The following is a 24618-nucleotide window of genomic DNA, read 5'->3' as shown; positions in this document are numbered from 1 at the left end:
GAGAGAGAGAGAGAGAGAGAGAGAGAGAGAGAGAGAGAGAGAGAGAGAGGGGGGGGGGGGGGGGGAGAGAGAGAGGGGGGGGGAGGGAGAGAGAGAGGCAGAGAGAGAGGGAGAGAGAGAGAGGCAGAGAGAGAGAGAGAGGGGGGGGGGGAGAGAGGGAGAGAGAGAGAGAGGGCGAGAGAGAGAGAGGCAGAGAGAGAGAGAGGGGGGGGGGGGGGGGGAGAGAGGGAGAGAGAGAGAGAGGGCGAGAGAGAGAGGCAGAGAGAGAGAGAGGGGGGGGGTACGACTTCGGCATCTGCCAACACGGTGTTATATTGAGTTGTGCGTATGCGGAGAGGGTTGTAATTGTTCTGGGGATATTAATTTGGTTAATTAATTAATTATCATAATTATTAATATATATATATTATGTATTACATGACCAATTTCAGTTAAACAAATAGAACAGACCGAAATAGCCCACATCACACCCATTGATCACTCACGAGACGGTGAAATACACTGTCATTTTTGACAGTAGCTCGTTTTCTTGACCAGGTGTGTTGAAGGCTATTGGATTACATTTCCCTACTAAATGTCCGCAATTTGATTGATGAGCTCATTTCAGTCTAACATCCCGGAGGAAGCCAGACTCATCCAAGAATGAATTTGAGCTGAAACAGCTTTCTGCCCCCATAACGACACCACCCGGACTCGGAGTAAGCAATAACACCACCATATCTGTCACTTCCTCAACCATAGTCAACCCCAATAAAAAAGAAAAAGAAAACGTAGCCTATTCTATATGAAAGCCATAGAACATCAGTCTCATAGGCCTAACGAAACACCTGAGTGTGTCCATTCGCTCTACTCTCCACGTGCGTAGGGGGACCTCTAGCGGTACAAACTGGTATAGCAGAATGTGACGTAAAGTCGATCGCTGATTCAAAGTAAGGTCCTCATTCTGGAACCACCCAAGAGGTTAAAACTAGTATGACAATGCCATTATCAGCCTACTAGAAGTCCTGGATTGTACTGTAAGGATGGGATCAGTGTATGACCCTGTGCCCTACTCCAATCACGATATCAACTGAAGCATTTGAATGAAATGCTTTACTCCAACTTCAGTTCAGACACGTACAATCTTAATAGGCTTGTATGTGCCTAAACTAGGGTGATGTAGACATCATGTGAGATGTATGAAAGGATCGTATAAAAAGGCAACAAGACAGATGTAGAAACAAACATATTTAATCCCCCAGGGCAGAGTTCACAGATCAGGACACCGACAGACTAGGTCAAAGGTCACATCATAGCAAACAGGAAAAACAAACAAACTCAGGCAACCTGTACGTCAGCTCCTCAAAAGGATGTCACTGATACGCACATACGAATCATATATCGTATACAATGAGTTGCCGTTACATGGTTAATTAAAACCCACCAAAAACAACAACTGTCCTTGATATCTAGGTTACATTATACTACTACAAGGTTGTCAGTCTTTCATTTCATTTCCAAACATCCATACAGTAAGTTAACACAATCACACAAAAGGCATCCATTTGCAATTGTCCATCTTTCGAGAATGAAACATGTCCCTTGAGGTTTGTTGTCCAGAAACTGGCACTCTTGATAGTCTGGCCCTGGAGAATACAATGTGCAGGAACCATAGAAACTAAAACTAATAATATACAGCTCTCCCCGCCCCCCCCCCACCCCAACAGCTTATTCATCCTCCTCTTCCTTGACCTTCTTCTTCTTCTTTTTCTTCTTGGGTGGCTGTAGAAACAGAGAGACGAGTCAGGGTGTTGCAGAGATAATGCAGAGACAAACAGAAAGAAGCTGAGAGTCAGGATCATGTTGAAGCATATTAAAAAAACACCATCTAGGGCTGGGTGATATGGCCTATAAATAAAATCAGATTTTTTTTCACACCACACCACTGATTTAATTTATTTTAATCTCCTCCTCCCCTTCTCCCCGCTGTCTTGTGTAACTCGCAGTGCCACACACTTCCACCGCTCAGGCTGCGAGCCCTCTGCTTGAGATGCTGGAATAAATTAGCCGTGCTGCCGCTGCCGCTGCTACTTAAGTTGCCACAGACTGGAGACAAACTTCACAGCGGACAGCGGTTTGTTGGAGGTCGGACGCTGCAAAACCGGACCACTTCCAGACGATTTGAGGAGCCAGAGCCTTTTTTTAGGAACAACTCCCTTTAACTAGCGCATCCTGCCATCTTGATGTATATTTACCTGAGGCGTTACTATGACCTACAGGAGGCTCAGGGAAAAAGTTCCGCTTCCGTACCGTAATCACCCAAGTAAAAGCGAAAAATCGGTTTTCATAAAAAAAAAATCTAAACCCTACATTCGAATTAATGTGTGTGTGTAGGTCTCAGATATTGTGGTAGGGTTATACATCAGGCTCTCAGCGTGGTGCATGATTTCTCTTCACAGACCCACTTCATATTGCTAAATACATATCTTTGTGGTGTGAGCTGCTGTAACGCCCTCAGGGGGGAGCATCAAAAACACACCAATCTAAACCCTACATTCAGATTAATGGATCAAATCTATTTATCGCCCAGTTCTAGAAGATGTTTTGGAAGCAACGCATCCGCGCCGACTTTAACACGTTATATTTCACACGTCTCCAGCTAGAGAAATAGGGCATGTCCCCGACGTGGCCGCCTCCCCTCGGTGCTTCCTACCTCCTCTGTGGGTGAGATGGCCTCCTCCTCTTCCTCGTCCTTCGGCTCCTCTGCCGCTTTCTTGTCCTTCTTTTTCTTCTTCTTCTTGGGAGTTTCTTCTGCTTCTGCTTCAGGTTCTGGTTCTGGATGACAGGAACACACAGCGTTCAGTGACTGGACATCATGTAACAGAGTATGAGTACACAGTACGAGTGTGTGAGTGTGTGTTTGTATCTCCCGACAGGATCCACAGTGAGGAAGTGAGCCTTCACTGCAGGTTTATGAGAGTGGTGCTCTACCCCCCGTGTTGGTCACACAGGACACTGCAGTCCTACATGAGCGTAAAAGGGGTTCAGGAAAAACTGTTGTTGTGTCTAAACAGTCTGAAGAGGCGCGTCTAAACAGCACAGTAAACAAAATCATATATTTTTTTCGAAAACACTAAAAAATATGTAGATTTAGTAGCTCACCTTCCACCACCACTCCCTTTTCTTTTTTGGCCTTTTTGACCTTGATCACTGGGGTCACCGGCACCTCTTCCTCCTCCTCCTTTTCTACCTCCTCAAACTTCCTCTTCTTGGACGTGGAGGGCAGGGTGGAGTCCCCGGACGGGTCGTACACTTTAATGTCGCTATGGAGACGGCGGCACGAGAGAATGTTAGTCACCAAACAAAACCACCGCTTTAATCAACAAGAAGTTTGAGCCGCGTCCTAGATATGTGTGGACGACCTTCCTGAGGTAAAACCTCCAACGCCACTCACCTCTTGTGTTGGTATTTGTCGGCCTTGGCCATCTGTTTGCCTGTTCCACTGATCCTCCTGATCTGAAAGGACAACAGGGGGAGGTCAGTAAAAACACTCCAATAAAAAAATCAAAAAAACTTTTTCGAAATGTTTTGTTTAAAATATTTTTTTTATTTTAGCCTATTATTCAACTTCCCAAGAGAGGGAAGGGAGGAGGAGAGAAGGGAGAGAGGGAAGGGAAGATGGAGAAGGGAGAGAGGGAGAAGGAAGAGAGGTGGAGAGTGGAGAGAAGAGGGGAAGGGAGAGGGGAGAGAGAGAGGGGAAGGGAGAGAGGCAAGAGAGGAGGGAAGGGAGAGGAGGGGAAGGGAGAGAGGAGAGCGAGAAGGGGAAAGGGAGACCTTTTACTTAGATACATACAAGACGCATCCAGTCAATGAAAATGTTAATAGTTGTCTAGTTGTATTTGTTGTATGTAAAATGTGTGTGTGTGTAGGTCTCAGATATTGTGGTAGGGTTATACATCAGGCTCTCAGCGTGGTGCATGATTTCTCTTCACAGACCCACTTTATATTGTTAAATACATATTTTTTGTGGTCTGAGGTGCTGTAACGTCCTCAGGGGAGCGTCTATAAACCACCTGACTACAAAATCAAAAACTAAGCAACGTTTTCGTTCCGAGCGACAGCTGCACTTACTCCCTTGTCCTCTATGTGGCGCAGGCGAGCCTCCAGCTTGGCGCGGTTCTCTGCTCCCATCTCGGAGTTGGTGTCCTCCCCCAGGGCGTCGTAGCGGATGGCCAGCGCCGCCTTGGCCGCAAGCATCCTGGAGATCTGGAGGGTGGCAGACACAACAGCGGACAAGCGTTACCATAACAACACTGGCACACATCCACAGACCTCCAACCACTGTTCCAGCCACGATGAAGACGAGGTTGAGACGACGTCGGTAGAATGAGAAGCACAAGTGTGGGTGTTGGTGTGTGTGTCTGTGTGCGTTGGCGTGTGTGTGTGTGTTGTGGCGGTCTGTTGGCTGTGGCTCTGCCTTGTTTTGCAGGAGAAGCAGATCCATGCTCCTGGCTAGCTGGCCTAACTACAGACACCTGGTGGTGTCGGGTCTTTACTGGTTACTGACACACACCTCGTTCTCGTTTTGGAAGTCTTATTTTCGCCTGACTTAATACATTTTATGTTGTTTCTGTTGATTATGTTGATTCTGACGTGTGGTCTCCGCGTCTTGCGGATCGAGCTTTCACTGCAAGTTCATGAGGGGGTTTGTGTTTGTTTGTGTGTGTGTGTATCTCCCGACAGGATCCACAGTTAGGAAGTGAGCCTTCACTGCAGGTTTATGAGAGTGGTGCTCTACCCCCCGTGTTGGTCACACAGGACACTGCAGTCCTACATGAGCGTAAAAGGGGCTCAGGAAACACCTCAATAAACGGCACACTACACCATCTATATACCATATACTACACCATCTATATAGCATATACTACACCATCTATATCATCTCTCTACACAACTAGTAAATGACTGGTCCTCCAACCACGGACCAATCACAGAGGGCGTTACTGCTACGCCCGGGTCCTCACCTTGCCCTTGTTCTTGGCGGAGGTCTGGCCCACCAGGGAGGCGTGGTAGATAAGACCGTATTTGGGCGTGTCTCTGCGTGTCTTCAGGGCTCTGAACAGGGCCTTCTCAGCCCCCAGGATCTGCACGGTGGAGGCGGGGTGCTTGGCCAGGTTCAACAGGGACCCTGCAAATGAGAACATACCAGAAGGGTTAGGGGTTAGCGTTTAGGCTCAGCTTGGTGGAAATAACAGTCCTTATATGGGCAGGAGGAAAGACTGCCCTTTTATGGGCAGGAGGAAAGACTTTCAGTTAAACACTACTGTTTCGCTAAACTGTCATGATATGTTGGCCCCGACTGCCTTCACCAGAAGACCCGTCACCTCAGCAGTAGGTATCCTGTTCTTTAACACTTAGATAGTTTGTTTATCTACCAGGACAAGCTCAGATGAGGTAGTGACTGAAAAGCATCAGGTTTCAGTAGAATGACTTCATGTCGTCATCATCACCGCTTGTCGATAGCTAGCGAACGAGCTAGTAGCTCGAACGACCAGCAAGTGCTCGCCGCCGTCTGATCGGTCGATAGTGACGCGCCGTCGTCGCGGCTACTGACCTGCGTGCGAGATGAGGCGGGCTCCCACCAGCTCTCCCACCAGCACCGTCAGGTTGGGAGCGATGGCCGTCATACGGTTCTTCAGGTAGTCGTACAGCTGGGAGCGGTACTCTGTGATATCGATCACCTGGAGGGGGGCGGGGCCAAACAGCAGAGGGACAGGTGGGTCAGTGAGGGAAGGAAGTCGGGATTCATTGAAGGAATTGTTCAACCTAACGTCTAACTAACTAGGTGATGATTCCTGAAGTTGAAAAACCGTGTTTGGCTACAACGGCTTTCAGGAAACCACAGGGGAGATTAAGGGCCGGTTTCACAGACAAAGGGCCGGTTTCACAGACAAGGTTTAAGATTAGACCAGGATAATTTAAAAAAAACACTTGCAACGGAAAATCTCCATTGACGGTGCTTTTTAGTCTAGGATTAATCTTAAATGAATCTTAGACTAAATTAAGTCTTAATCGGCGTCCATGAAACCGGCCCTGAACGTGGCAGTTCAGATGAGGTAGTGACTGAAAAGCATCAGGTTTCAGGAGAATGACAAACGTCGTCATCATCACCACTGCCACCGCTAGCTCCCCAGGGCCTAGCCTAGCCTAGCCTATGCCTCAGAGCCAGGTGATGGAACAGGGAGCTCACCTGGTCACACAGGTGCATGATGTTGGTGATGTCCTCCTCCGACACCTCGGTTCCCATGGAGATCTCAGCGGCCAGTTTGACCTCGGCCTCGACCTCCTCCGGTAAGAGGTCAGACAGGTCTGTAGTGGCGACGTTGGTGCGGAAACCTGGGGAGGGGGAAAGGTGACAGAAGACCGTCACACATCAACCAGACAACCTAACAGGAGAGAGATAGTCGGCGCTGTGGAACCAAAGCCTACAGGTGCGTCTCGACTGCTTAAGTGAAGTCTTCAATCTCTGCCTTAACTCACCAACTGCCAAAGAATTCCCGAACACTCACCAACCTAGAGAGCCAACTGTTTTATGTGGCATCTACCTAGCAACAACACTCTGATTGGCTTCAGAATTTATGCATTTTTGGTGAATAAAGTCACAATTGGCACTAAATTAGCTAAGACAACAATTGAAGACAAAAGAATGAGAGAATGACAGGTAGGTGTGTGTGTTTGTATCTCCCGACAGGATCCACAGTTAGGAAGTGAGCCTTCACTGCAGGTTTATGAGAGTGGTGCTCTACCCCCCGTGTTGGTCACACAGGACACTGCAGTCCTACATGAGCGTAAAAGGGGTTCAGGAAAAACTGTTGTGTGTCTAAACAGTCTGAAGAGGCGCGTGTCTAAACAGCGCAGTCACATTTACCCCATTGAGATCCCAACTAACCCAGTTACCCATTCGAAATATGGCCACCGCCCCTACTTCGCCAGCGTCTCCCAGACCTGTGAGATATCAACTAACCCCCTTGCCCATTCCAAAGATGGCCGCTGCCACCCCCTACTTCACCAGCGTCTCCCAGGCCTGAGAGATACCAACTAACCCCCTTTTGCCCATTCCAAAGATGGCCGCCGTACCTATCTTGCGGACAGACTTGCAGTAGGCCATGTTGTCTGTGATGATTTTTCCCAGCTCGGGGAAGTGCCAGCCGTACCACTCTCTGTTACGCATGACGTAGTTGTTCAGCTCCTTGTCCAGGTCGTCCAGCAGGGCTGCAGAGACAGGAGGACGGACAGACAGACACTTTAGTTTCATGCAGGGTTCCTACACGGATGAGCTGGTGACTTAACCATCCAGTAGTTCCAGGACAGTGGCGTATGTGAACGCATCCTCATAAGAATCAATCTAACACGACTTTCAAAAATGTCCATGGGCCTGTTTCACAGACTAGGCTTGAGCCAAATCCTAGACTAAAATGCATCTTCCATGGAGGTTTTTGATTTTTTACTATTTTGTCGCCAGGACAAGCTCAGATGAGGTAGTGACTGAAAAGCATCAGGTTTCAGTAGAATGACTTCATGTCGTCATCATCACCGCTTGTCGATAGCTAGCGAACGAGCTAGTAGTCTATTAGCTAGTAGACTATCTTGTCTAAAGGTAGAGTTAATGTTGGGTGTTGACAGTGAGATCTGAGGCGTTGCTTACAGATGGCCTGAACGATCATGGTGTCCACCTTGTCTGGGCTGAACTTCAGCTTGTAGCGGGACAGACTGACGAGAGAGAGACAAAGGTACATGTTTAGGGTGACGACACAAACACAGACAGTAACCAACACATGGAGAAATAGTATGTGATGCCCTTCCTCTGTGTGTGTGTGTGATGCCCTACCTCTGTGTGTGAGTGTGTGATACGACACAGACAGTAACTAGAGACTAGTTGCTAGGAGCTGTCTCAGGGGTAGTGACGAATGCTGAGAGGAATCTACAGGAGGTTTCAGACAGCAAGAGATACTCGTTGGCAGCACTATTGGGTCATACCGGTGAATTTTGAGAAATAGCGTACCTGTGTGTGCGTTAGGGATGGACGGTTTCCAATTATTGAAACCGAAAAACCGTCAAAGACTAAAACCGCGGTTTTCCGGTTAACCGAAAAACGACCGAAAAACAAAAAAAAAGAAAGAAAAGAGAGCGACAATTTCAAATAATTGAGCCCTACTGCTACAATACACTCATGTCGAACTAGGGCTGCAACGACTAGTCGACTAGTCACGACTAATCGACTACGAAAATTCGTCGACGTGAAATGTTGCTGTCGACTAATCGCATTTAAAAAATGTATTAAAAAAACGTTTTTTTTTTTTTTTTACGGGAGCCATGCAAGAATCAGCTGGGTAAGTTTTAGCTAACGTTGTTAGCCAACTGGCTAACGTTATATTGTTAGCGTCGTAATGTTTATGTTAGCTTTACTGTTACATGTTGGAAAACAACGTCTCATGGACAGGGCTGTACATGCTATGAGCGTTTGTGCTATTAATTTATTTGCCCTGTGGCACGCATGTGACAGACAGAGGCGCTTGTATGTAACGTTACGTAGCAGGGGTTTTCCATGTTGAAGCCAGGAGAACGCGAGATGAAATGAAGTGAGGGGTGGTCGCTATTAAAATACCAGGTAGTCATGGTGGATGATCATGAATGATGCTTGATAAGTGAATGCTATTTCAATTATGTTGAGTCCACCAGCGAGCTATCTGTAAGATAAACAGCGCCAAGCGTAGCCTACTAACGTGAGCTGTCTGTAGTCTAGCCAGCAATGCTAGCTAGCCAGTCAACTAGCTCTGTGAGCAGCTGTAGCTTGGCGTAACGTTTGGTTAGATAGCTAGTTAAGCCGGATTTATGCTTCTGCGTCGCCATTTACGCGCAGCGAAAAGCCACACGACTAATCGCGACTAATCGAAAAAATAATCGACAGATTAGTCGACTACCAAAATAATCGTTAGTTGCAGCCCTATGTCGAACACCATTAAAACACCGTAAGCACAGTCGCAACACATTTAGGCTACTTAGTTTCACAAATATAAGTGGAAAGGCAGACTTTTGTAAGCTACACCATACATGAAAACACATGAACACTTAACACACCAGCTCCGCTGATCCAGGGTGCACGCCTGCACGGAAGATCATCTCTTGGAACAGCGTCTTCATTGAATGAACTGCTTTCTCAATATCTTGGTTCTTAGACAAAGTTTCAGCTGCTGCTCAATGTATTTAAATATTTGAATACTGCTCAATAATCACTGAAATATTAGACTTAGAATTATGCAGTGAACATACTTAAAGCTTTTCATAAAAACCACATGCCGCGAGACTGACTCGTCCTGAACTGTCGTAAGTCAATCAACAAAGAATGCCCCATCAAAATAAAAGTGCCCATGGTAGAGCTGTCAAAATAGAGCTTTCAAAATAAATGTACTAATACAGATAGAGATAAATACAGAACTACCTTTGCGTCACTAAGTGACCGCGTATCTTCTGAGACATGCGTTCTGTCATCACTTTCAGTAGCGCCTTCACACACAGTGGTGCTGTGCACAAACACTCTTGATCCGTATAGCTCTTGTTTTATTATATTGTGGTTTAGTAAATACTGCACTTGGAGTTACATTCAATGCATGATTTGTGCTATAGAACATAAATAAAGTTTGATTGATTGATATCAAATCAAATCACATTTTATTTCTATAGCGCATTTCTCACAAAAGTGACCCAATGCGCTTTACAGAGAGCAGCGAAAATGATCTTATTAAATGTAAGCGAGTAATTGTAAAAAACCTTTCCTATCTACCAATAACTGAAGGCAACTATCTTTCCCATAGAGTGATTCGTTACCCTTAAATATAATCCCAATTAGATATTAATCCTCAGTTATTCCTCACAACTGACCAAACCTCTCACTCATTGCGCGGCAGATTCAGACTGTATCATTGTTATTTTCACACACGACAAACATGTGACATGTTCCAGTTGTATTCTTTGAACAACATAAGGGGAAAAAAAAAAAAAAAAAAAAAGTACGGTTTCAGACGGTTTTGATAAAAAACCGTTTCTATTTTTATAAACCCCGGTTTTCGGTTTAACCGAAAAACCGTCCATCCCTAGTGTGCGTGATGCCCTACCGGTGTGTGATACCCTACTTCTTTTTTTTCCTTCTACAAACAAAAAAGGTAAAGATCAATGAATTGGAGCAGACTATACACAGAAAAGGAAGTAAATCTGAGCTTGCAACTGGGATGTCTGAGCAGGGTTCTCCCAAGGTGGCACTGGATTACATCAAAACCCAACTGAGGAGCATTATAGCATTTTCACTTTGAGCAATGATGTTGACAATAAAAGCCAGTTATTCCATCACCACAATAGTTTAATTTGCCTTAAATGTTTACATGGTGGTGGTGGCGCCACCATGTTCACAGCAAAGCACAACTCCACTTAAATTTGGGGAGAATGCTGATACTGTTCGTATGCAAATAATTCTTTTTTAGGAATATATAGTGGGCTTACAATAAATAGGAAAATTAAAAGGACCAATCTAGGTCAATAGAAATGTAAACTACAAGTACATAATGAGGGGATGGGACAAGTTGTTCCAAGTCTTTCGGCACAGAGTCATCCATTGGTTTGGACAGCCCTGTTTCCTAGAGCTGGGTCTATCTTAGCCTCCACTGGATTATACTCAGTCACTCAGACAGACAGGCATAGTGGCGGGAGGCTGGGTGATGCCCTACTTCTGTGTGTGTGTTGCCTTACTTCTGTGTGTGTGTGATGACCTAACTGAGCGAGTGTGTGTGTGTGTGTGTGTGTGTACCTGTGAGCCAGACCCAGGGACATGGCGGCGATCTCCCGGGGGGGCAGGCCAGTGATCAGGTTCTCCATCTGGTTCCTGATGCCCCTCATGAGCTCAAACACGGCGGGGCTGTGAACGCAGCTCAGGTTCATCTTGTCCTGCAGCACAGAGAGGCAGAGGACAGGTCAGGGGAGAGGATAGGGGAGAGGAGACGACAGGGGACCGGTCAGGGAGGCAGGGGAGAACGGGTCAGGGGACAGGTGAGGTGAGATTTTTCTTGCTGTGTGCGACTACATTCCCCCACCAATATATGCCACTTAGCTTTCATTATATTATTATACTATTATATCTCAATGTACAAGTAGAAGAGTAAAATTGGCTTTGGTTCCTCAACATTGGCATGGCAGCGTCAAGATACAAAATCACTATATCAACTATAAGTAAAGTAAATAATCAGTGTTTCCTCTACATGCATTGATTCGTGGCGGGCCGCAGAAGCATATTTCATCTTAACTACCTTTGTAACCAATAAAACAGACTAACAATATTCTGTGCATGAACTGGTGCCATGACTAACATCCTGCCAGGTTCGAATGTTGTTCCATCACGGATTGAGATTGTACAGCATGTATAAGACTCACCCACCAGTGATGATCTCACTCTGCCCTTCATCGACAACTCACACAGCCACTAACCAGACCACGCAAGTGCTTTTTTGAAGGGGTGGACCTACACTGTTCATTCATCTTAAACTGACCATCCCGCCAATGATGTGAAAAATCCTGCAGGAAACACTGATAATAATACAGTATTTATCCAAAGTGGCTTACATTGCAGTGAGTGCATAATACATTTCCCAGTATATATACGGTCCCAGTGGGAAACTAACCCACAACCTAAGCGCTGTCAGCACCATGCTCTACCAACTGAGCCAGAGGACCATAGTCCATACCCACTACGTTATTCCTTACTGACAGACCACTGACCTTGATGACTCCTCCCAGTTTGGCATCGCTGATGGCCAGCTGCTCCTGCGCCTCCTTGGCCACCACCTTCTTCAAGACCTTTTTCAGGCTCTTCCCGATCTTCCCCTCAGTCAGAGCTGTGGCCGCTGCACAGAGGGGAGAAAGGTACGTTTAGAGGACGATGTGGAAGACAACGGTTGGGCCGGCTGTGACTCAGGAGGGAGAGCCGGAGCGTTGGTTCTTTATAAGGCGCTATACAAGTGCAGTCTATTTACCATTTACAAAGCTGCACCACAGAACAGGTGGAATGATGCATCACAATATACAAGAATCAAGAGTACTTATCCTATCCTTAATTCAAATTTTCAATTTCACACAGTCTCACTGACTATACAGTTAGTTGTGTTCTGTGTTGATCATGCTGTACATAGCCCACAGCCTGTATTTTTGTATACTTCACTATATACGACATATTTATCATATGTGTATCATAGCCTGTAAAATTGCACATTGTACATAATCTCAATTTATATATGCCACTGCACATATACATCCAGTCACCATTGTATGACATTACACATCACACTACCACTTTACTGTATAGATTGCTGTAAATACTGCTACTTATCACTGCAATATAATTGCTTTTTATTGCACTTCTGGTTAGACGCACAATAATTGCGTAGCATTGATTTGTACCATGTATAAAATGAATCTAATCAAATCTATTGTGTCCTTACAAAAACAACATGTTTGATTTCAGGGACTATTTTATTTATTATTTGTTGTGGTCTCGGTGGTAGTGACGAATACTGCTGAATAACCTCATGCTTTATTCAGACACAAGAGATGCAACATAGACCACTGCGGTCTGAGTGGGTGCACTACCTGGGCCTTTGTGAAAACAAGATTGGTACCTTACCTGCCAAAGCCTCTGTTGTGTCCTGGAATTTCTCAAAGTGCTTCAATTTCACACTGTTTAAAAAAGAAAAGAAAAAAAAGAAGACACCTAGTTAGTCGATTTCAGCAGAAAAATGCTTGATGATAAATGTCTTAAATGTATTAGAGTTCAGGTGATGTGTAATGGCCACTTCACCACACGCACATTCAACTGGTTGGCCTGTCACCATGTGGGTAACTCGGGAGATATTACTCACACTTTGTTGGCTTTCTCCGGAGTCTCGAACTCTTCCCATAAACTGTCGATCTGGGTGAGTTTCGACTCATCAAGTACCTGGAAAAGAAATGTAGGTCGTTACAAATACATCGGAGACCATAAGATTAATGGTATCTGTGTTTCCCCCCTATTGCGCATTCCTAGGCGGGCTGCGGCCACCAGGCCACCGTACACGCGGTTCTCCAAAACGTGTCACTAACACTTTAACTAGGATTTCCGCATCAAATTAATCACCGGGCTCTTTAATATCCTCTAAACACCTAATTATATCAACACGGAAGGTGCTCAAACCACCCAGATAACGTTGTGCATAGCCACATAACGTAAAGCACTAGTGAAATGAATTGCCACATGCCACATGGTAGGTCGACCACGCCGGGCCTCGGATGACAAGAGATTATAACTCTAACATGACAACGCAGCATTACAATCGAATCGCAAACAGAAGCAAAGTACACTTAATACGCCCCCCAAAAATAAGAAAACACTGACAATGGTATATTAAAAAAATAAAATCTGAATTTAAATCCAGGGATTAGCCAATCCAGCATGGCGGCTAGAAGCTACACCGCTACCTATGTGAGACCGCTAGTTTTCACTCCGTCTAAATCGCTAAACTAAAACATTGTGTTTTCTGCGTATAAAACGCAAAAATACTCACCTTAAATATGGCATAACCAGCCGCGGTCTCAAATAAGACGAGCATGTTGATGCCGTTTCTTTCTAGATGCGCTTAGACAGAAATGCAGCCAGGCAGCCCTGGATCACCACGCTGCTCGAGCTTCTCACCGAGTGAAGGAACCACGCAGCATGCGGCGAGCTGCATCCGGCGGAAGAGAGGCTTTTTTTCTGCTTCCTAGAGTCGCAGCAGGGGGGTATCCCATCAACGTGTCGAAAGAAAACTTTTCAACTTTCAGGCTTATTCAGAGAAATCTCGCGAGACTTCTAAAAAAAATCCAGGCTTATTTTGAGGAATCTCGCGAGAGTTAAGGCTGGATTTTTCCTTTAGCAATATTGATGAAACACCCCCTCTGGAATGTTATAGAATGTCTGAACCGATTGACCTCAAATTGCGTAGAGCCAAATATTGCAAATTCATTGAATGTAACGCAAGTTTTATTATACAACAATGTAACAAACCTTGTCTGTCTGGTTTGTTGTCACTCCAAATAATAACATTGTTTTAGGATTGTTTCGAACCGAACCTCATACGCAGGGTTGTTGCCAGATAGGATTGACAATATCCAGCCTAACCACAGTCTAAAACAGTTCAATCCACCAAAAACCAGCCCAAAATCTATATTGTTAGAAAACCGCTAATTACTATTGGGCAGGTGCCCATCTCCTGCTGTATGTCTGTTGCCAATGATGAACTACACATGTAGCTTCTAGGGTGTGTGTTTTAACTTCACGCATTTTGTAACTTTCAAGCACTGACTTTGATACCGCCTATTTATCCAGCCCAATCCGCCCAAATGTTTTTTCCGGCCCAGTGTGATCCAAAGTCGCCCATTCGGTGGTAAGTCGCCCCATCTGGCAACTCTGCTCATACGAGCTGAGAGCGGAAATGACGATTGGGTTGAGGAAGTCCACCATGCTTATGGAGTCTCCACACATGTGACCTGCAGGGCAAAAACAACCACGTTACATGCGAAGTGTAACCAAAACGATACTCCAAAAAAAACGTCTTAGTGAATTAATCTCACCGACACACCTCTACAGGGTGGACACATCACACACGGCACCATGAGTCATTCTGGGAGTCTCCCTCCTCCGGACTTCAGCTGTCCGCCTCCTCAAGGTGCGATGATCAGACCAGCCCTCCATCAGCAGCCCCCTGCGAGCGGCTTCCAGGCCAACATGTGGAACTGGTACGAACCCTCGCCTGACCCGTGGGGCTATAATGCCCACGGCCACGGGAACTGGCACGGCGGACCACCACCACCACCAGGTCATCAGGGCCATGGACCCCCACCAGGTCATCAAGGCCATGGACCCCCACCAGGTCATCAAGGCCATGGACCCCCACCACACCGACCCTATGGTGAGTAGCTGAGTATCAGGAAAGACGTGCTTCTTCTTGAGCTCAAGTTAAGTGGCCTCTTCAGGTATGCAGTGCACTAAGCACAATAAACCACCACCATAATAATAATACATTAAATGTTGATAGTTGTCCATTAAATGTTGTCCATTCTCATGGACTCTACATGTGGATTAAATGTGCACTAAACACAATAAACCATAATAATAATAATAAGGAGAAGGAGAAGAAGAAGAAGAAGAATATTAATAATAATACATTCAATGTGGATATCTCATTCTCATGCACTCTTCATGTCAAAACAATATGGAAAAAAAAATACAGGAGGACATACAAAGCCTGCCTGGACATGTGGGTTTTTAGCAAGGTCTTAAAAGAATCAACACTGTTAACACTGTAAGCAGCTCTGACATGGTGGGAGGGAGGGCATCCCATAGGCGAGGGGCAATAGATGGGACAGCTCTGTCACCCATAGTGCAATGCCAACTCTCATATCCAGGGCTCTACGCTAACCTTTTTCACTAGGAGCACATGTGCTCCTAAATGAAAAATGTTAGGGGCACACAAAGAAATTTAGGAGCACAGTGAAAAATGTAATTATAACACATTTTTATTAGTGATTTTGCCATTTTTGCACCAAAATCACACATTGGCCCATGCCTACAGCCCTACTAGACGCAGAGTTGATGGCATTGTATTATGGTAACTAGCTGTGTCAAGTTCTCCTGGTTAGCAGCATGTTCATTCATTCATCCATGTCATGCCTGTCAGCTAGCAGCTAGCAGCCCAGCCAGGCTTTAGGGCTAGGTCTGTCAGCTAGCAGCCCAGCCAGGCCATGCAGAGGTCTGTCTCCATGCTGCCCACCTCCCTGCTGCTGGGTCAGGCTACATCAGTCACACACGGTGGCCAGACAACTCCACATCTAGGGGTATTAAACTACCCCACATCCAGATGACCAGTCCCCAGCCCCATGCTGCCCGGGGTGGTGACATGTGGAGGTGGCCAGCCCAGCACGGTGCCTCTGCGGCGGCTAGCTGTTAGCACACCACCATCCCCGGGGGTCCCACCTCTCTGCCACACTCAAGTACAACATGTTGCATTTTCATGCCATTAGGCAACTTGCTTCCTAGGGTTTCCTAGGATTAGAGATGCATTTGGACTTCTGGAGTACCTCCACTACTTTCAATGGGTTCTGAAGGTTTGAGAGCTTTCTACTTTCTACCCTGTGTAGTTAACCCTGGTTGTAACCTTGGGTTCAAATCTGGAGTGTGTGGGACCAAATCTGTAGATGTGGTGAGCTAATGAAGCTAATGAAGCTTGAGATGAGAAAAGGGCGCTTGTCTCTTTAAGGCCCAGGAGGCAGTTAGCGATTAGCGATGTTAGCTTAGCGCCAGTTTAACAGAAGTAACTTCACTTTTAACATGACTTCCCGTGGTCGTAGCGGGCTGGCTGACGGCTTAAAATGTGGCCACACGGTTCGCGCAGATTTATTTTTAGAATTAAAAAAAAAAAAAAAAACGGTACTCGCACGTGTGCTCGTGAATTTATTTCTCTAGTCGCACAGATGTATTTTTAGTCGCAAATGCGAGTGAAATGGTCGCACTGTAGAGCCCTGATATCAGCTCTGTCCATTTAGTGGACGTTTGTACATATGTGAGCTCTAAGAGTCAGTTGACTAAACCTCTGCTTGGTTAACGTAACACCAAAGTTCACATCTCTCCTCTGTTGGTTTACTGCAGCTTCACCACTAACTAACCCGTCAACCTGCTAGTCTCTAACCGTACCCTGACCTTTCACCTTTGCAGGGCAGAACTTTCATCGTGGACATAGAGGAGGAGGAGGAGGAAGAGGGGGATGGGGAGGGGGAGGAAGAGGGGGAGGGGGAGGAAGACAAGATCATGGTCCTCCGGGTAATCATGGACAAAAGGTATTTGACCAAAAACACGCTTTACAATCTGACGTCTTTGATGTGTTTATTTGCGTGTATAACCGAGCTGAAATGACAACTTTATGTCTGTTTCACATGATCCAATAAAGACGTTGGAAGGAAACTCTGTTAGTGTGGATGCAGCCCAGTGTCACTAGCTTGGCTGTCTGGTTCCAACGTGGATTTGTTTTGATCTTTTTTCCTGCAGAAGCAGAAAAAAGAACCTGAGTTCTCACACTTCTGCGACACGTGCGACAGAGGCTTTAAAAACCAAGACAAGTATGACGAGCACGTCGCCCAACATGTCAAGGTAACCGACCCTAACTCTACTCCCAGGCGTCCCAGACGTTCGATGTGTGATGCTGCGTGGTGTAACATGATGAGCTGAACATCTGTAGGAGTGAAAATGTCTCTCCCTCTTTCTTCCTAGTGCTCAGTGGAGGACTGCACCTTCACTGCTCATGAGAAGCTGGTGAATATCCACTGGAAAAATGTAAGTCCGTCCTCAGTCCGTAGCTGTTAAAGACATGTAGCTGGGAATGTCTCGACTGGTTGTCATGGTGACGCCAGGGCGGTTTAAAGTTCTTGTTTGAGGAGTTCTTAGTTGAAAGAACGTGTTTGTTTTTCTTGATTGTGTTTTATAATTTTGTCATTCTGTCTCCGTATGATGTATGGTTGTAAACCGTGTGGATGTGTATGATGTATGGTTGTAAACTGTAAGGATGTGTATGATGTATGCTTGTAAACTGTAAGGATGTGTATGATACATGGTTGTAAACTGTAAGGATGTGTATGATCTATGGTTGTAAACTGTAAGGATGTGTATGATCTATGGTTGTAAACTGTAAGGATGTGTATGATGTATGGTTGTAAACCGTGTTGATGCAGGGCTCCTTTGTAAAAGAGACCGCGGTCTCAATGGGACTCCCTGCTAAAATAAAGGTTAAAGGTTAACCTCACCCTACCCCAACAGAACCACGCTCCAGGAGCCAAGAGGATCAAGCTGGACACCGCAGACGAGATCTCAAAATGGAGGGAGGAGCGGCGCAAGTACGTTAATTAATTAATTAATTTATAACACGCTACAACATAACATAGCGTAGCTATAGAAAGATTTTCCTTCCACGGTTTCCTAAATACATTTTCTGCATAACCCCCCCCAAAAAACATTTAGTCTTTTTTTTTTATCTCTTCCTTGTTCTTCCCCATCATTTTTGGCCTGATATAAGTTTACTGCCTGTCGGCATAATTTAGAAGTGTCTGCATTTACCAACAAAACCCACTAGGTGGAGCTATCACGACTGTGTGCAATATGTTGTGCATGGTGCTGTTCATGGTTATTAATACGCTGTTGTGTTGCAGGAACTACCCAACACTAGTGAACCTGGAGAAGAAGAGGAAGGTGATGGAGGCCAGGGAAGAGAGAGGAGAGGTCTTGGAGACGGCTCAGTTTGGGTGCGTGTGCGTGTGTCTGTGTGTGGCTGTGTGTGTGTGTGGCTTCACACCGTGTTCCTCTCTTACATGTTTTCCTAACACAGTGTTTGTCTATGATGGGTGCGTTCGTAAATTCACTCAGAATAAATCTGCTCTGATTTCAACGTCATAGAGCGCTCTAAAAATCAGTTCAGTTAAAAGTCTTTACAAACGTCGCCATTTTCATCTTTAAAAAAATTCATTCAAATGAACGTTAATCCATCCCATGTATAAACACGACTATTACCTGTTTCGTTACACGTAGATGAGTACCAATCAAGCTGCAACCATCGCATTTTTGCAACGACTTTCTCAGGCGTTTTTAGATCGGATTGTTCAGATGCTCGGATAAACCGTCTTTTCCAGTCAGAGCGCCCCCCGGGGCACAGTGCTCTGAGCACTCCGGCGCTCTCAGAGCGTATTTATGAACACACCCTAAGGTCGTTCCCCCCCCCCCAAAAAAAAAAAGTATAATCCAAAAACAAAGCATTAATTTATGCGCGGGACATGTTCTCATATGTTGCGCTCCGCTAACAGGACGACTTATTTATTTTCCTTTAAAGGGACGTATTTATTTTCAGCTTGATTGGTACTCATCTACGTGTAGCAAAAAACAGGTAATAATCGTGTTTATACATGGGATGAACTAACGTTCATTTGAATGAATTTTCATTTTTTTCTTTTAAAAAGAAAGGGACTTTTTATTTTATTTTCCGTTGTTCCTGTGTGCTGCGTTGCCAGGCGGATGAGAGGCCGGGGCCGGGGCCAACGAGGGCAGCGAGGGCAGCGTGGAGGGAGGTTCCAGAGGGGCAGATGGTCCCAGCCAGGCCAGCACGATCATCCGTGGCCTCCACACCCAGACGAGCGGTCCACCCCCCCCACCAAGCCCCCCAGGGAGGGAGACCCACTGGGGGCCCTGGCCAACAGTGACCCAGGTCAGCCCCCCCCCCCATCATTTTCTTATTTTATAACACCACACAAAAAAACATACAATAACAAAGAGCAGAAACACAGACACACACACACAGATACAACTCTTGCATCAATATTGGATCGAATACAAAGACAAACCAAACTTTCCTCCACTTTGTATTAAATATTCTCAGGCAAAGCCTATATTTGATGTTCATGTTGTTCATGTTCATGATGTCCATGTGTGGTTCCCAAAGCTGAACAAACTTTCCGCTTGCCTTTAGCAATGTAGGTCGTACGTCTTGAATCACACATTTACATTGACATTTTTGGAATTCAGGAGACGCCTTATTTACATTTGTCTAAGTGAGTGACTCATCTATCCGTCAGTCAACATTAGAAGAAGTCATCTATGCTAGGACCAGGGGCCTAAGGAATAGACACACAACAGTATTACAGTCTCTGATTCCGATGATGAACAGAAGTAGATGGCGGTTCTGTATAACCTGGGGGGTATTCCATTAACATCACTAAAGGAAAATCTAGGCTTATTTTTGATAAATCTTGTGGGATTTATCAAAATAAGCCTGGTTTGTCCTTTAGAGTTGTTGATGAAATACCTCCCTAGCATGACTCTTATGATGACGTCTTATGTGGAGGAGCTGGGGTCCTAACGCTCCGTTGTCTTGGTCCTGTCAGACTCTGAGCAGGAGGAGCTGGCGGGGGACAGGCAGGGCGGGGTGACGGTGGCGCCCAAACAGATGACCTCCGGCCTGGGAGCCCTGGTGGCCAACTACGGCTCCATGTCTGACAGCGACAGTGAACCAGAGGGTAAGACACACACACACACTCTCTTTCTCTCACTCACGCACACTCTCTCTCTCTCTCTCTCTCTCTCTCTCTCTCTCTCTCTCTCTCTCTCTCACACACACACACAGCCACTCTCTCACTCTCACTCTCACACACACACACCACACACACACACACACACACACACACACACAAGCAAGCCACCTGGACCGTGTTTTGATAGAAGGTGAAAGGAGAGGAGAGTCAGTGTCAATGAGGGGCGTTTTTGATTTACTTCCCCAATAACATTTTCACCCCTTCATTGTTACACTGGGCAGGCTGGAGCAAAACACATCTAGTGTTCTTTCTCTCCAACAAATCACACAGCTAGTGTGGGTGTTAAATGTCAGCTGTCTGTTTTCACAATATGGTGGCATGTTTGTGTGTGTGTGTGGATGAAACAAACAGAATACGTCACAAATGCCACTGTCTTTTTCCTGACTTTGACTGTGACGGTATAGAACGGTGGTGTTGTTATTCAACGCTGAAAATGGGCCTGGTTTCACAGACGAGGCTTAAGATCTGGTCCTGGACTAAATCACACTTTCAATGTAAAATCTCCAGTGAAGATGCTTTTTTTAGTCTAGGATTAGGCAAAAGCCTTGTCTGTGAAACCGGGCCTGTGTCTTTAAAGATATTATGACATGGCATAATTCAGTTTGGTGGCCATATTACTTCTCTCACATTGTCTTTGTCCCGGTGTCCCTTAGCCTTGCCCATCCAGAGGACCAGTCGGCTTCTGGAGGAGAACCAGGCCCTCCTGAAGGCCCTGCCAGCGAAGCCCCAGAACAGTGCACCTTATGGGGGCAAGAGACCCTACCCTGAGACCCTGGAGGAGAGCCACAGGGAACCCTACCCCGGCACTGACCATCACTGGCCTGACAGGGGAGGAAGAGGGGGCAGAGGAGGAAGAGGGGGGAGAGGAGGAAGAGGGGGACGAGGAAGGGGTGGCAGAGGAGGGCAGCAAACCCCTCAACAGCGACGTGCCACCCTGCTTGAGATGGTAAGCCACCACGGCTTTTTTTTGGTGTGTGTGAGGTTTTCACTCTCGTTGAGGTGAACTGTAAAGATCGCAACGTTTTTTTTTCTTGTTATTGAATGGAAGTTGAAATCAGCAGAAAACTTATTTGAAAAATTCCCCAATGTCCAAAGTTTTAAGCCTTGTCTAATGTTACTGAAATATCGTTTTCTATAAACCCCTGCAGCTACTGGCCCCGGAAATGCGCCATGAGAGGAACGTCCTCCTGCAGTGTGTGAGATACATCGTCAGGAACGACTTCTTTGGACTCAAGAGTAAAGCTCAGGGCCGTGAAGAAACCAAGAACGGAACACCGACCACCACCGCATACGACCACAGGACACAGGAAGTGACAACAACAACAACAACAACAACAACAACAACAACAGAGGATCAGTCGTTTGGCGAGAACGAGGGTTCCACAGAGCCAACTGACAACCAGACGGGGTCGACGGAAGAAGGCAGCGACACATGGCCAGAGGTCACTCAGGCGTCTTCGGAGGCGGCGGTGGCCATTTTGAGCGGCCAAGATGTATGACCTGAGGGAGAGGAGGAACCCAACTGCCCACCGTGACATCACGGGGACGGTGGTCGACCAGAACACGCCACAGGTGGACCTCCCGTCCCAGCAGCGGGGGATGGGGGTGGGGGGGGTGACGCCTGGCCTTATGCCATTTTGCTGACGCTTTTATCCGAAGCGACAGTGGAGAGAGAAACTGGTAATGCAGGTGATGATGTCAGCAGTGTTGTCCCTTACAATGACACCACAGCGCAGAGTGAAGGTCGTGACCTTGTTGCAACCGCTCAAGTACAAGTCCCGCCCACTGGGACCATCTATGGAGACCCTGGCTGCAAACATGCAAGTCTCCTGGGGGTGACATCCTGAACTGTCAAGAAAATGGCCAACATTGATTAGAGATTTACTGTGATTCACTTACTTTACATATACTAGATAACGCTTCCAGGTAGATATCAACTGTAGTCTGAACTACTATGAAATATGTAAATGTGTTTCTGTCATTTGTTGATATGACTGGGTTGATGACGTAGCCCTACCACAAGTATCAAGTCTGCCAACAGTTTTTAGTTTTAAATTGTCTTGGCAGAACAATTTTCTTTGCTGTTTTTTTTATGTTTTCATATAAACATGTACATGGTCTAGGTGGTTTTGTATGTACAATATTTTTTGTCAATATGGAAATAAATCAACCTATTGTAAACATAATATGATATTATCATTGAACACGTTTGTGAACATTCTTTGTCCCGATAAAAGCTAAACCACCTGGTAGAGAATACCTCAGATAGTGCGTGGGCAGGCATGAATTTCCTCAACTCAACATTACACAACACTACTACTGTTATTATTATTACATAACTTAATAGTCTATTGGAAAATGACTCGGTCTCAATGACTTCATATCTGTGGCACAGAATAGACATCTAAACTATTTACAAGCAACTGTTTACGAGCCTAAATGGAAGCCTTTGACGTGCGCAGTGGACGTTTACAGAAAGTGTCCTAGTTTATATATGACTGTTTACTCTCTATCTGGTGTTGTGCAACCTTTGGAGTCATGCTTCGGTGTGCAACTTTCCCATAAGTCTGTCCTCCCTCCCTCCCCCCGCAGGTGGACCTGACGTGTTTACAATAGGCGCTGCTGCTGACATGTTGAAAGACCTTCGAGGCGGGCTTGAATTCAAACATACCCTTCATGGTTGGATTGTCAAACTACATACTGATGTCCTTGCCTCTTATCGTTCCGCGCTGTAAGTGTCCCCCGAGGGCAGGGAGGCAGAGAGAACAGTCCACCAAGGTGAAAGTCAAAGCAGGGAGAGGATTTATCTCCGATGCATATTTCAAAGCAAAGTGAGCCAACCAACAAGTCTCCTCTGTGGCAGGCCCCGAAGGGCAAACTGTTGTTTATAACCTCACTTTTTATTTGTCAATAGTCGTTTGCAACGCTTGATAACCGTGCGCTGCGAGATTACCCCCATTTAACCTTCTATTACCATCCGAATGACTATAATCAGTGCTAAATGTCTATGATTCAACATCAAAAGGTTGAGGGGGACGAGTTTGGGACAGTTGCCTAACCTGGCACTGGATCAGGTCTGCCGTTTTTTCGTATGATAACAGGTTTACTTTTCAGGGAGCAAACATTGTTTTCCCTTGTACAGTTTTATGGCTCATAAACTCAATGCACTGGAAGTACGTGCGACAGAAACTCAGGGAAGGTTAAGCTGATCCTGGATCTGTCCTAAGGGGCGTTTCGATTGGCTGCGTTCGTAAATTTGCTCTGAGAGCGCCGGGGTGCCACACTGGGTCCGACGTCATAAAGAAACCAAGTAATTTGATTGGACAAGAGGCGTTCCATGAGTGCTGATCCAGAGTTCCAGAACGGATTTACGAACGCAGCCGTAGTTTAAGGGGCGTGACAATGGCCGCGTTCGTAAATTCGTTCCAGAACTCTGGATTAACACGCAGGGAATGCCTCTTGTCCAATCAAATTACGTGATCCGTTTATGACGTCGGACCCAGTGTGCGCCCCGGCGCTCTCAGAGCGAGTTTACAATCGCAGCCATCGTCTGCAGGCCCCGCCTCCTCCCTGCTGACAGACAGCCAGACACCGGAGGTGCGGGGATGATACAGCAATCGTTGTCCAGACGGAGCAATGCACAAAATGATGGACTAAAACTACTTTTTGGGAACGATCAAGACGGATACAATGCACTAGGATACTGCTATCGATCTATTGATCCAGTGATGGGTGACCGAGGTTATTTTTCATCAAGGAAAACGGACTAAATAAGTTGTAGAAGATGAGACTGAACGGCTGGCTGCGATGGGGGATCTCGCCTTGCGACGCATACTAGCTTTATTATTGACGGGCATAAAGTCATAATTCTGCAGCTGTAAATGTCTACCATATTTCCTTACGTTATTGGAGACGTTACAAAGAGACGTTTGATAGTGATCTTAAGTTAATCCAAAAAAAGGGGGGCGTCTGCTTTATTGGCACAAAATAACATTTATTTATTTATTTTATTCGCTGTATTGTATTGGTGACAGTCTCGCTTGCTTGCTTAACTTTCCATCAGCTGATAAGCAATCAGTGTCCGGCGACAATAACATTGAACTCGCTGACTTGGAAGTAAGCTCGATACGATATCCATGGCCTAGTTGGTTTTTGTTAGTAGCATAAATGAGCTTGTCACCTTATGGCTGGATACTAAAATATCGCGGTACTGGCGTAGCTGGATAGCTACCTACCAGGCCACCGTAGCGTCTACGGGACTTTCTCCTCCCCCGTTACTAACGGAGTAACCAGCTATTCCTCCTGTGATCGCTGTGCCAAATGGACTACACAGGAGGAGGCGATCCTCCCGCGAGTAGGAAGATGTCGCAGGCGAGCAGACGGACAAGTAACTCCGGTAGC

At 46.0% G+C, this 24618-nt stretch overlaps 2 protein-coding genes across 2 annotated transcripts; one reads left to right on the top strand and one right to left on the bottom strand.

The window, feature by feature from the left end:
* Window positions 1-1214: 1214 nt before the first annotated feature.
* On the bottom strand, window positions 1215-13751 carry nop58 (NOP58 ribonucleoprotein homolog (yeast)). Its single transcript, XM_080539208.1, has 15 exons — window positions 13620-13751; window positions 12939-13015; window positions 12704-12756; window positions 11803-11927; window positions 10838-10974; window positions 7685-7749; window positions 7117-7251; window positions 6230-6375; window positions 5594-5720; window positions 5004-5167; window positions 4111-4245; window positions 3434-3495; window positions 3142-3302; window positions 2693-2814; window positions 1215-1761 (listed from the first exon to the last, which is right to left on the bottom strand). The coding sequence occupies exons 1-15, from the start codon at window positions 13662-13664 to the stop codon at window positions 1708-1710; spliced, it is 1608 nt and encodes a 535-aa protein (XP_080395334.1). The 5' UTR covers window positions 13665-13751; the 3' UTR covers window positions 1215-1707.
* Window positions 13752-14695: 944 nt separating this feature from the next.
* Window positions 14696-21781, top strand: nufip1 (nuclear FMR1 interacting protein 1). The gene is made up of 10 exons (XM_080539766.1): window positions 14696-14883; window positions 14918-15002; window positions 17135-17236; window positions 17357-17419; window positions 17900-17976; window positions 18289-18381; window positions 19141-19334; window positions 20011-20142; window positions 20871-21163; window positions 21366-21781. Exons 1-10 carry the CDS (start codon window positions 14705-14707, stop codon window positions 21714-21716), a joined length of 1569 nt encoding a protein of 522 aa, XP_080395892.1. The 5' UTR covers window positions 14696-14704; the 3' UTR covers window positions 21717-21781.
* The last annotated feature ends 2837 nt before the right edge of the window (window positions 21782-24618 follow it).

Source organism: Nansenia antarctica (genome assembly GCF_963989245.1).
Source record: "Nansenia antarctica genome assembly, chromosome: 9".
Classification (NCBI taxonomy): Eukaryota; Metazoa; Chordata; class Actinopteri; order Argentiniformes; family Microstomatidae; genus Nansenia; species Nansenia antarctica.
This window is presented reverse-complemented; position numbering and strand designations above follow the sequence as displayed.

Bases quoted from the DNA above. Each gene is read 5' to 3' on its own strand.
- nop58 (XM_080539208.1), bottom strand. From the start codon at position 13,664: ATGCTCGTCTTATTTGAGACCGCGGCTGGTTATGCCATATTTAAG. The intron at 11,928-12,703 runs GTAAGGTACCAA...CCCTCTGTGCAG, and splicing joins CACAACAGAGGCTTTGGCAG to CGGCCACAGCTCTGACTGAG. The intron at 7,750-10,837 runs GTACACACACAC...CTCTCTCGTCAG, and splicing joins TCCCTGGGTCTGGCTCACAG to TCTGTCCCGCTACAAGCTGA.
- nufip1 (XM_080539766.1), top strand. From the start codon at position 14,705: ATGAGTCATTCTGGGAGTCTCCCTCCTCCGGACTTCAGCTGTCCGCCT. The intron at 19,335-20,010 runs GTCAGCCCCCCC...TGGTCCTGTCAG, and splicing joins CCTGGCCAACAGTGACCCAG to ACTCTGAGCAGGAGGAGCTG. The intron at 21,164-21,365 runs GTAAGCCACCAC...AAACCCCTGCAG, and splicing joins GTGCCACCCTGCTTGAGATG to CTACTGGCCCCGGAAATGCG.